Genomic DNA, 12,789 nt, shown 5'->3' on the forward strand with positions numbered 1-12,789 from the left:
AAGCATGAAACAATGAAATGATTCATGTGACACCAGAGACCTTTGTCCATGTCGGGATGTTTGTTTTTCCAGTGATTTGATTCGTCAGTGGTTGAGATCCAATCCAGACTGCTAGCCGAGCTATCACTAATGTTAACTCAGCTGGTTTCGCTTATAACGTAAGATTCAAAGGTTCAATAAGTAAAATCCTTCATCTGGTCAAAAAATACAGCTAATTCAATCAGGAGAGACTCGTTCTGTAAAGAATATTTTTTTTACATGTGCACATACGTGAGAAATGACAAATGTGAAAAGTCTTTGGCGATTAGACCCCATTGTGGTGTCAGTAAAGGCATCGTAGATTAGGGAACCACCCCCTATGGAGTCTAGATGAAGATGAAGAGGTAGCTGAAGATCTGTATGTGAAGAGGAATGGGCTTTTGATAAGCTTGTCCTGGGCTCTGGATAAGGTGACTGGAGTTGAAATTCTGCTTAAAATGACAGCTGACAGGAGCAGAGAGTAGGACAGATTTAAAGTTTGGCAGCAGCGACATGAACGGCTGAAGGAGATCGTGGCAAAGTTTGATTGGCTAACCAGGAGAGGGAATACCCATAGTCAGCTGATTAGAGGAAGTGGTGGGAGTGGGATAGAGAGAGAACTGTGAATGGATATAGCATAAAGAAAGTCTTCCTGATTGAACTTACTAACGTGACTTGAAACAGTGAGAAAGTAGCTGACTAGAAATGTTTAATATCCAAGTATCCATCCAAGAGCTGGTGCTTCTGGAAAACATTGATTATAAGCCTCCAAAAATATTACTGTATTGATTGCATTAGATTGTACAGGGGCTTTGACTTGTGTAAAGTATTCTACATTACCAAAATAATAATGTAAAACTTGCTATATGAGTATAAATAAGTAGATATATTATCTTTCAGTCCCACTGGGATGGTTTGACGGGGAGGCTGTCGTTCAACAAGACAAGCGGTCTACGCACAGACTTCGACCTGGACATCATCAGTCTGAAGGAGGACGGACTCGAAAAGGTAAATTTTGCCTTTGTTTTTAATGCATTCTTAGCTGAGATGGAACAGTGATGTGTCGTCACATGCAGTGTATAAAAAGTGAAAAACGTCTGCAATGCCTTTACTATAAAAACAATTTAACAATTATTGATTTCTCAAATACGTCTCCGATTTTCCTCTTGGTGTGGAACAGATAATGCAAATCTGACAGTATCATTTACCTCCTAACAAGGAAGCAAATTGGCTGTTTCAACATAAGCATAAGTTAGTGGATCATAAAGCAAATTGGATTAGGGTACACATTAGGGTGTTAATTGCAGCCTCTCTTAATGATAATTTGAGGTGATGCCCAAAATGGTGTTTGGTGGTAATGAGCTGTATAAACATGTTTTTCAAAAAAAAAAAAAAAGGGAGAGAAAAACGAAGTAAAACGTTGGCAATGTAGAACTTATTTTATTATACTGCAAGGCAAAGTACCCTCTGGACTATAACAGCTTTTCTCTACTAGAGGGCTTTCATACATTATGAATACATCAAATAGGGATAAGTCCCATTATGACTTCCTCAAGTACTCCCTAAAGGCTCAACATTATATAATAGCAGGGGCTTTTCAGCTTGTAACCCTTCTGTTCAAGAATAGAGCTTGTAACATTGCTGCTTTGAAATGATTCTTCGTCTCTTTTTCACTGGCATCTCGTCCTGTGTGCGGTCAATTAAGTTGAAGCACAGTCATCTTGCAAAAGTATTTGATGCCATATTAGCATCTTCTCATTGTGTCCCTGACAAATCCCACGCTCAAGCATGTTAGCATTGATCCAGCAGCGTGTTGCGGATTGCTGGATTTTTTTTTCCCCTTCTCGTATATCCGTGGAATCGGCTTTAACTGTTTGAGCCGGTTAAGATGTGGACTTTTCTCAACTAATCCATTGTAATTGAATATTAGCCCAAGTTTGAGCTTGTGCTGGAATTATGAACAGGTTCTCAGAGTGCCACTTTCAGGCAACGCCAGGGTGCTCAGGAGGGTGAAATAAACGCAACACTCTCCGTGTGGTTGCATGAGTAAATAACTTTTGAATCAAGTCTTTTGCTAATCATGTTTAATGAATTGAGCTAATTGTAATTGGGTACAATTAGAAAGAATTTCGCAAAGCGGAAAGCATTCAACACAGATATTTTTAAATCTCTCTCCTGGAGTCCTCTTTGGTTGTGTGACAAGCTGTAACTAATGTGCTTTTCAAATTAGAGCATATGCCTCTCTCTGGATTAGGCAGGGAGGACATTAACAGACGTTTTTCATGCTTTTTTGTGGGGGGCTGTATGTCTTTAAATGGATCCACCTCAAGCACAAACCCCAGTGAATATTAAAAGCTGGTGTCTGTAGTAATAGAGGGAAGCGGGAGGGACGGGAGGAGGGTTTGGTGGAGGGCTCGACTTGCAAACAGAGATTGTTACCGACAGCCACAGGACTATTTGTGCTAATGATATGTTCCAGAGTGTGTCTCTACAATATGCAGAGCTTTTTGCCTGCGGGCTTCTCGCATGTATAACTCCTTTTATTTGTTCAAATCTCTTGGCTTATCTCGCTGAGACTGCAGAGCAAAATTACTTTCCCAGTGTAATCCAACCAGCAACCCCACACTGCACCTTCATCCAAATTAACTGTAACCTTTTTGCAATATTTGCTATTTTTCTTCAAGAATGTTCTATTTTAGTGCCATTGTTTAGCCTTATATTGGTCTTTCATGCACATTTACACTTGCTAGAGGCTCATATCAATATGCCAATAAAATATAATTAATAATTATTATTAAAATAGTATGTAAACACTAAAGTGTTAAAGAAAATCTGCTCTTATATTTGGCATAGCTTAGTGTGAAGATAAGGGCAGGTCATACAGTCCTCTCACATCTGTTAAAAATGGTTTATCTATATTTTTGAGCATCAGACAAATTTCATTGCAATATGCAGTATTTCATTCATTACATTAAATATCTGTTAGTTATTTTCTGAATGCAATGATTCTTGAAGCTTTATCGCTGAAACCATTAGCACTTGTAGCTAATGCATGTGTGAGACACTGAATGCACATTCTCTGCTTTAAACATTTGTCTCTACATTGCTAAACTATTTTGCCAATTCCCTCTCCACTTTGACACGTGCAGCCAGGGGTTGGTGGTACTGTAATGCACGAGTAAAAAAAGTATAATTTTTAAGGAACGAGTACTTTTCATGTTCCTTTTTTTAAACTGCACTTCTGCTCTTAACTCGAGTATAGTTTTTGAGCCAGTAATCTATTTGAAGTACTTTTCGGACGGGATTAGTTTTACATAGGGATGTGGACTAATGTCAGTTTACCACAGGATGTCTGTAATATAAATGTCCGATTCGCACAGGACAAGAAATCTCCGTAATTCTACCAGAGATGGGAGTGGTAACTAGGTTTGCGCCCTGGCGTCACCTCCCTGTCGGCTTGTGCGTGCTACGTTGCTTCCTGTAAGTGTAATAATATTTAATGATAAGCCCAATATGAAATACTGCCCATGATGAGGATTGTGTGTACACAACGATTAGCAATATGGATTTATATTAGGCCCACCTAACACAACCAGAAGCCTCGTGGCTCTGAAAAGTGCTTCCTTCTCGACCTTTTTGATTGGTCTCCCACATAGGGGTATGCGATCATTAGAAGACTGTCCACTATCACGACTGCCGACAACACCGGATGCTTCTTCAAGCGCCTCAATCATCGAAAAAACGCGCAAAACTAGTTGTAAACATGGAAAAATGGTTGTAAACAGGACGTGACAAAATATTTACATACATTTTTAGGCACAGGATTAATATTACCCGAGGTAATTACTCCAGACCGTTTCACCGAAGGTAAAAGTCGCCGTAATTTTTACTGACATTATCCGTAACGATTACAGAAATGGCGCGTACTGACGGGACCAAAATCCCTGGTAATAATACTTTACCCCACGTCTCCACGTTAAACTAATCCCGTCCGAATAGGACTTTAGCCAGTAATCTTTTTACTTCACTACATTTGCCATCTATACCTTCATTACAATGTGTCTGCGTTAAGTACAACTGAGTGTAGGAGGGAAGGCATGTGAGGAGCACATAAATTGCAAACCAGGCGGGCCGCCACCTTATTTTAATCTAACTGTGCTGCATTGTTAACATTAAAATTAAAACAATAAAAAAATACGCTTGTCCATTGGCCCATGCCAGATCCCGTCAAAAGATACTTGCCACCTGGCCGAACAACTTCTCTGGGGAAAACCCTGCATTGACGAAAGCTGCACATACTATAGGTTAAAATGAGTTAGCTAGCTAACATTAGCTGTGTTCATTTTTCATGTGCAACATTAAGCCAACATTGCATGTGATGTGGATGAAGTCTAAGGGGTCGTACACATGCCGCGTCTTTAACAACGACTGGAAAATGCGGGGTCAGGCACTGGGTGCGGGGTCTGCCCATTTTTCCGACAGCCCATTGGTCCGACATCCCATTGTTCCGGCCATATTAAACTCATTGTTCCGAAGTCCCATTGTTCCGAAGTCGTCTTGATGCCCTGTGGTTAAGGTCTGGTTAGGTTTACGCACAAAAACCACTTGGTTAGGGTCAGGAAAAGATCATGGTGTGGGTTAAAATGAAAAAGAAAGTGGCAAACACATAAGCCGTGAGCCTGCTTCACCTCAAGCCTTTCCCAGCTGACCCAGAGCCAGTCGCGGCGCACCATCAAGGCAGAAATATGCCTGCCGGGAGCCGTTTAGCACCGCGTAAAGCTCCCCACCCAACCCCAACCCCAGAGTTAATAACAGGAGGTTATGGTGTTTCATTCTCTCCTCTCTATGACACTTGTATCTCGACCAGTAGCCTACTTTTGTTGCGTTGCTGATCCTCTATGGAACACAAATACAGTATAGCCTAGTATAATCACATATCGGAACAACGGGACGTCGGACTAATGGGAGGTCGGAACAATGCTACGGCACCCTGGGTGCTACTCTTGTGCCTTTTCTGTGCCACCTTTCAAGGCAGGTTGCACCTGAGGTTGCTAAGCAACCTTGACAAGCACTGTATCATAGCCTGTTACCTGAAATCCTGAGTGTAGAGCTTATCTTCTTCCAAGCGCTGTTTCTGGGTGTGTAGGCCTATCGTCAGTCAGACAGATGAAAAGTTCTGGGTAGCTCTGCACTAACATGATCAACTTTTCCTTATTTATCAGACTGAATATTTACAGAAGAAGGGAAAGATATCTGTCGGCTTCCCCGTCACATGACGTGCGGTTACGTGGTGCTGTGTTCCAAAAGTTGAACCCGGTTTATCTCAAATAGGTGCTCAGGAATGTGTGCATGCCGCAACGCCGTTGCTCTGGTGCTTCAGCGTGCCTGCCGCGCATCTACATAAAAACAATGAATTTGAGGGTGCCAAAACATGCTATGTGTCCAGCCCCTTATGGCCACACCCAGAAAGAGGGTGGGATTTAACCTTTTTTCTCCCCGTATTCTTCTAACACAAAGCTTTTTCCTCTACTTTGTTTTTGTTGTCTGAGGGGTGTTAGAACGTTTAGGGAAACAAAAACCAACAAATTTTCCCCTTTATTTGTACTGATAGTGCACTATGTTTGGGACGTTCAGTGTTATGCTGGTTTGGTGTAAGGTTTTGTGGTTTGTATGTTGAGTTTCACAAAAAACTGTGAGTTTGTTGTTTTAACATACATTTCATCAAATGATTCCAGTTTCTTTGCCCATCATGCTTTATTTCTTTCAAGACACACACCTAACGACCCCCAGCTCTCCAAAACACCCTGGCGAGCCTATATAAACGTGACTCAGCCAATCATCTAATGCTGCCGGAGATGTGTTCAACCTGGCACTAATGTGGGAGACTGGTTGGCGGGGGGAGTCTGTTGGGGTCACAGCCCACCAACAGACACAGAACACTTAGCTACACGCTTTTCATCTTCCGCAGGTGGGGAAGTGGAGTGCGTCGGGAGGTCTTAACATCACAGAAGTGCCGAAGCGAAAAGGGATGAACATCACTGACTCCCTGGCTAACCGCTCCCTCGTCGTCACCACCATCCTGGTAGGTCACCTGTGTAGCCTAGCGTAAAAGATACCCTACCCTTCATGTCTCCTCAGTTTCCCTTCCACATAATGCACTCAGATTCAAGCTTTTCAAAAAGCTATTTTTTTTTTTTAACTCTTTCCAGCATTCGCCACATTTCAGTCTGTATTTATCTTATTTATCTTTTCCTCAGTGACTGACACACAGGATATTTGCTAAATCTAAACATATAAATCATAGATTCCACATTAGGATACAATATTAAAACTGAGTGATCACCTAATCCCTCTGCCAAACAGAGATTGTCCAATCATAGCTTAACAACCGTAACTAGGCACAGCAGGCTTGTCAGGCTTCAGATTTCCCCACATATTGAAGCGGTGTGCACGGGGCTGTAGTCAGAGCGACACTCAGCATTCAAGGATCTTTGAAGGTGTCTTTTTTTTTTTTAGCTTTTCCAAAATGAAAGTACTAAAGTAAAAGTGCAAGGAATGGATTAAACAGTGTGTTAAACTGCTCTAACTTAAGATGCAAACATTGCCATGCCTGGCTAGCTAGCTTACATGTTTTCCCACTGAGGGGAAGCTGCTATCTAAGAGTGCAGGCTATTGTTAGTGGCCCTGTCCTGCTCTTTATTTGTGTTTGAGGAAGTGTGCACTCCAGGAACACCAAGCACTTTAACAGAAATAGCTTGAAGTTAGCCCAACTTCTTTGTTACTCCTCAAAACCATTTAGAACTTGCTTGCTTGGACAAAAAAGAGGGTTATGTCACATTCTGACCTTACATTTTTCTCCTGCTCACAGGACTAACTCCACATTACAATACAAAAACAGTGCTATTATTGTCTGTGATATTCAGATTTAGCCTCACTCTTTTAGCACAATCGTGTACATAGCCAGCTTGTGCATTTTAAAGATGATTTTTACAAGGTTCTCTTCAGCTGAAAACATTAAGTCACAGATGCAGACGACATTTTCAACCACTTAAAGGAGCAAATGTGAGCTTAATTAGCTAGCTACAGGAACTACAGCTCATAAAAGCCAGAGACGAAACCTCGGCTAGAAATGAGAAGGCTGCTTTTGTCTAAAATCAAAGGCTTGTTGTTTAAAAATTGACTCAGAATTTATGATGTTGAATCTGCAGCAATGATTATAAACTGCATAAGTGGGAGAAAACTAGACCTCTGCACCTCCTCATGGCTCTGTTTTCAGACTTTAGAAAAGCTAGTCTGCGATGGGAGAGTTTGGCCAATCAGGTAATTTCAAAGAGAGCGTTCCTATTGGCTGTTTGACAGATGCAGACATGTGTGCACGTCCTTTCAGATGGTGAAAGCCTGATTCAATGACTGAGAATGCTGCAGGACAAGTTGCTATTCCAGTGTTGACAACAACTGTCTTCACTGCAAAGCAATTGAAGATGCAATTATCAAAAAGAGACTGACAATAAACAAAATACAACGTGTTGGCACCACATTTCAGAGATGGAAGGAAAATGTCGCTAATAGTTTAGCCTTCTGCTAACTGAAGCCAAAGGCTCACAGCTGCAGCTTCAAGTTCACATTTATGTAGCTAACGTTAGCGAGAGCCTTGAATCACAGTGGGTCCTCTGCCTCACTCCCCGCTGCTTCAGACCACCTAGTTGGGAGGAAAGTGGGCAGCAGCTCCGGTGACAGACCCCAAGCCAGTGACTAAAGCAACTCAGCCAGCACCTGCAGGCATGGACAGCCCTGACTCCCCAACTGTTGCTAAAGTTGCTACAGCCACTGACCAAAGGTCTTTCCCAAAGCTGCTGCCCGCTCTGCCCCCAGTGAAGCAGGGGAGGGGCTACGGGATGTGGTAGCTAGCTAATTCTTGTCTCCGTTGTGGTCTGATAAATAGAGAGAGAGTGCTACAGTGAAATAAAATGTATTAAATCAATCTATGTGAAACATTAAATTACTTTGTAAAGCACGTGCATATGCCTGTACTCGTCTGATGGGAGGGGCTTGTCAGTTTTTTGCCTTTTCCAAAAAGCTGCGTACCCCAGCTTTAAATAAAAATGCCTGGAGCAAAAGAAACAAACAGCAAAACAAAGAACGAAACAGTGAAACAGAATGAATTATTCCTGCGAACGTAATAATTACATGTGCAGATATAGACAACTAGACGGTTCCTCCCCCAGCTACACATCGCATTCATTTGTGGATCCCTGGCTGTATGTACTTAACACTGTCAGAGGATGCTGGAGTCTTTGTGGAGCTATCAGGGAGGTGCTGACACAGAACCCTCCCCCACCCTCACCCTTCGCTTGCACCTTTTCTGGACAGATATACAAGCTACAATGATAAACACTATCATTATGCCTATATTGGACCACAAGGCTGTAATTACGGCAAGTGAGGTCAAGGCAGGACATAATTAATGCCTATCAGGTGCCATCTATGTTAATTCTATCTGGAAGAGGAGAAACTGAGCAAGGATTTAAGTGGTGTAATGTTGAACTGCTGCACTACAAAGTGCCAGTATTGGCTGATTTTATGTTGTAGTTAGAGTGGTGTTAATGTAGACGTATTTCTCACCAAGTAGTTTAAGTGTTTCACTTACATCTCAAGTTTCCTAAAATGTTTTGGGTCATTTTCGCCTTCAAAGTGCGTTTGAGCATCTCTGACATGTTTCTTGATTTGCTATTTCGTCGGGAATCATTAGCTCGAGATGATAAAATCGCCTACTTTCAGATTGCTGAAGAGAGCTTCAACTTTAATATCAATCTCCCCTCTAAGTGTAATGACATTGCATCAAACTGATTCCCAGTGATGCATGAAGAAGACGTCTGACAGCTTTATAGTGATAACTTTGTCGAAGAGATTAAGGCACTTAATGTGTTTTCCCCCTTACATTAATTGTTTGCACTCCATTGCCTGTAATGTCTCTGCGCAAGCCCACCTCCCTCCTCGTTCTGTTATGCACGCCCATGCTGCGACTGTGAGGGGAGAACTGGTATAAACACTTTGATTTGAGTCCAAACCTTGGGGAATAGCAAGAATGGGAAGGCTAGAAACAGATGGTAATGACTTTTTCCCTTAACATGCAAACTTTTTGATCAAGTTAATTGGACAACTTGAGCAAAGTTTGTGGCTAAGCACTTGCTCTCTAAACGCATTGTCATCAAGTATTCATAACTTATTATTTATTTAAGAGGCCGTCCTAATTGTGATGTCCAAGTGGCTTCATATTTTGATGGCAAACAATTAAAGATGTTCATCATTTACTGTACGTTTTCCCAGGCGCTTTTTATTTTTATGAGAATTTATGGAATAAATTATACCCCTGCTTATCGTTTGTTTTACACTTCCCTTCGCAGGCATCTAACCTCAATAAACAGTCCGACTGTGTCCACACGCCACCAGCACATGATGTTTTATTTCGTTGCCCCCACCTCCACCCTCATCACCTCCACTTTCCCCCATGAAAAACAAATCCCTGAGGGAATAAAGAGTGCTGCGGCTGCCTATTTTCTCCTCTTTGACTGTATCTCTTTTTTTTTTTACTTAGTGCCACACAAGCTACAGTGAAAAAAAAAAAGAAACACAAAGCAGGGGTCACCTTCACTGGAGAATCAATTATGCTGCTTCTGAGCTCAGTTTGTAAATCATACATCTGGCTATTGGAGGCAATAAATTGTATTACAGCCCTCGCATAAATGGACCAACGTGTGTTGAAATGCACAGCGGGACACGCAAGTTTATCCGGCAGGGAAATGGTAACAGGCGCCAAATAAAGGAAATCATTTATTAGCTATTCTTTGTTAGTCTTTGTCACTGCAGGCATCAGCTCAGTCCTTCTCCCTTGGAGGTTGGTGTCAATTGATGAAGGCAACGTCGTGGGCATGTTCCATTTCACTGCGGCATTCTGTTCCTAATCAAGCTTTTATACGGCCCAAATTATGAGCAGCCAGGCAGGATATTACAGGCCAGTAAAGAGTGTCAGCTACCTGACCATAAAAGGAACCGACCTGTGCACCAGCTATGTAGGTCAACGCACAGCAGTGTTGGGGAGACACTGGGTTTAGTTAGCTCAACACTGCAGGCACATTGATAGTATGAACAGGCCTTTTGTGTGCATTACCATCTCCAGCAAATGGAGGTCACCGCTTTGAAATTTACACAAGACACTTCATTTACATTACAGTCTCAAATTAGCCCGGGTCTCTTTTCCTTAATACATCAATGTATGAAAAACCTCAGCGTCTTTCATATTTTAACACTCCCTGTATCCGCACGCTGAACTCGAGTCTGCTGTCACTGCCTGTTAAATGCAACAGCGACTCATCAGCTCAGATCACTTTGCCTCAATTAAGTGCATGTGCTGAGACAAATTGAAAAAGCTGACCTCACCACTGCTTTTCATTTGATCTTTTGGGTCTGTGCAGGAGGAGCCATATGTCATGCTTAAGAAGTCTGACAAGGCGCTGGTTGGGAACGACCGTTTCGAAGGATTCTGCATCGACTTGCTCAAAGAGCTGGCCAGTGTCCTAGGCTTCACGTACGAGATCCGCCTGGTGCCTGATGGGAGATACGGCTCTCAGGATGACAAGGGCCAGTGGAACGGCATGATCAGGGAACTTATAGAGCATGTAAGTTGTACTACATAGTGTCTGCTTCACTGTTTTTTCTTTAAAGGGACCGTTTGACAAGTTGGGAAATATGCTGATTTTCTTCTTCTTTTTTACTAAGCATCAGGTGAGAGGATTGACATCACTCCTATGTGTGTCCACTAAAAATGTCGTGTTCTGTTGTATCATGCATCTCAGAGAGCTTTCATGGACAGAACAAAAGGTAGCATATTTAATAACTCCTCCAGCTGACTTGCTCCAGGGCTACAATCTGTATCAGGGTTTTATAAAATGCATATTTATAAAAAGCATATTTTTATGACCCGAGCATCATAATATAATCATGATATGAAAATAATCATTAAACATATGCTCTGTCTGGGAAGCACACTCCTTCATAGCCTACACATCAAATATGATAAGAGCACCTGATTTCTCCGCCGCCTTCAGGCGCAGTAAACGGCTTTAGCTTCCATAATTACTGCTCTCCCTGGTGGACAGATAAACCATAGCAACTGGTGTCCACAAGTGGTGCTTATTAGGGATGTTCCTAGTGACTATTTTCCCCGTCAACAAAACGAAAATTTTAATCAAGACTAGTCGACTAGTCTAAAAAGTCATTTTGCGTCCCTGCACGGTGTATCCAGGCTCGTCGTGATGAGCTGCGTTATCTTCTCACACTGGGCGGGATCTCCGGGTGAGCTTTGTCACATTGGTCTGAGTGTGGCTAGCACCGCTAGCAGCAGCAGCTGTCGTTTCGTGCAGGTTGACATCCAAATGCTTGATTCAAATGTGGTTGCGCATTGCTCCAGTCGAGGGATTATATTTTTTCTGACATAGCCTACCTTATTTTCATTTCTATATCAAAGTACTGCCAAAACACAATGGTTTTGTGAGAGAACATCTCTCCAATTTCCCACCGTGATGTTTTAAAACTTCAGTCTACTCAAGCATTACCGCGGGGAGGTGGGCTGCTGTCTGACGGCTCTGTAAAATCCACTAGTGGCGGGCGGCTGCATGACAGTTAAGCGGCCTTGTACATGAATAAAACACTACTTGGTTTAACCAACTAATATTTCTGGTGCCGACTAGCGAGGGGGCGGACGTTTAATCATTTAGACAACTAATCGCATGCATCCTAGTGCTTAGGAGTGTTACAAGTAGGCCCCAGCATTCACCCCGGATCTGTCAGGGCGAGATGGGCAGGCAAAGAATAGTCCAGGTTGTAAGCCCCCTCGTAAAACAGCTATTTTGCTTTTTGTTAGCATTTAATAAATGAGGTATTGTGGTACATTTATTAGTGAGCTTTAGAGGTGCTGGTGGTTTTGTTATCATGCAGTAGGGCTGCACAAAATGCAAAAAAATTATATTGAGATTATTTTAAAAGATATTGCAATTGCGATATGAGTCGCGATTTTAGTGGGAATGGTCATTTTTGCATTTTATTTTCACTGAAAAATAAATTAAAATGATGATGATGTCATTTTTGTTGATGGTGTGTACCCAACAAACATGTACACCTGAGATATGATTTGCGGATTGGAGCATCTCTGCAGTGCCACAGTGCTTCATTCATAATAGTATGTTGTAACACAGTTTAATTATATCAAAAAATTGCAGCTTCTTTGATTTGGATATTGCACTTAGCCATGTTGCAATTTCATTAATATTTCAATTAATCATGCAGCCAGGCTAAGTGTTTCTGCTAGCCTTTATGCTAAGCTACGTGACTGGTAGCTCCAGGTACATCTTACAGACATGAGAGGTATCAATCATCTTGTCTAAGTCTCAGCAAGAAGAGTAATGAGCACATTTACCAAAATGTTGAACTTTTCCTTTATTATCTGCTTCATCTCTAAATTTATGCCGCTCACTATGCTATAAAAATGTTTTACATCATCACGCAAACTTACAAAAGCATGCCATTGAAGTGAATCACAGGCCATGTCCTCTGTGTGGGCAGTGATACAGTTATGATTGACTACAAGTCAGGAGGAGCCTGCAAAGCTGTCAGTTACATTTATGGCACAATTATGTCAAGGTTGCCTAAAAGTTACAAGTGTGTCGACGCCATTCAGTGAGACAAACCACTTCCTTAAGCTGGATAAGCCAGAGA

General features: G+C 42.0%; 1 protein-coding gene across 1 annotated transcript in view; it reads left to right on the top strand.

Moving 5' to 3' along the window:
* grik3 (glutamate ionotropic receptor kainate type subunit 3) overlaps nt 1-12,789 on the top strand; it is a 135,258-nt gene that overhangs the window by 92,802 nt on the left and 29,667 nt on the right. Inside the window, exons 8-10 of the mRNA XM_033640766.2 lie at nt 919-1,026; nt 5,987-6,100; nt 10,491-10,694. Coding sequence (XP_033496657.1) covers nt 919-1,026; nt 5,987-6,100; nt 10,491-10,694 — 426 coding nt within the window. The remainder of the gene's footprint in view (nt 1-918; nt 1,027-5,986; nt 6,101-10,490; nt 10,695-12,789) is intronic.

Source organism: Epinephelus lanceolatus, chromosome 10 (genome assembly GCF_041903045.1).
Source record: "Epinephelus lanceolatus isolate andai-2023 chromosome 10, ASM4190304v1, whole genome shotgun sequence".
Classification (NCBI taxonomy): Eukaryota; Metazoa; Chordata; class Actinopteri; order Perciformes; family Serranidae; genus Epinephelus; species Epinephelus lanceolatus.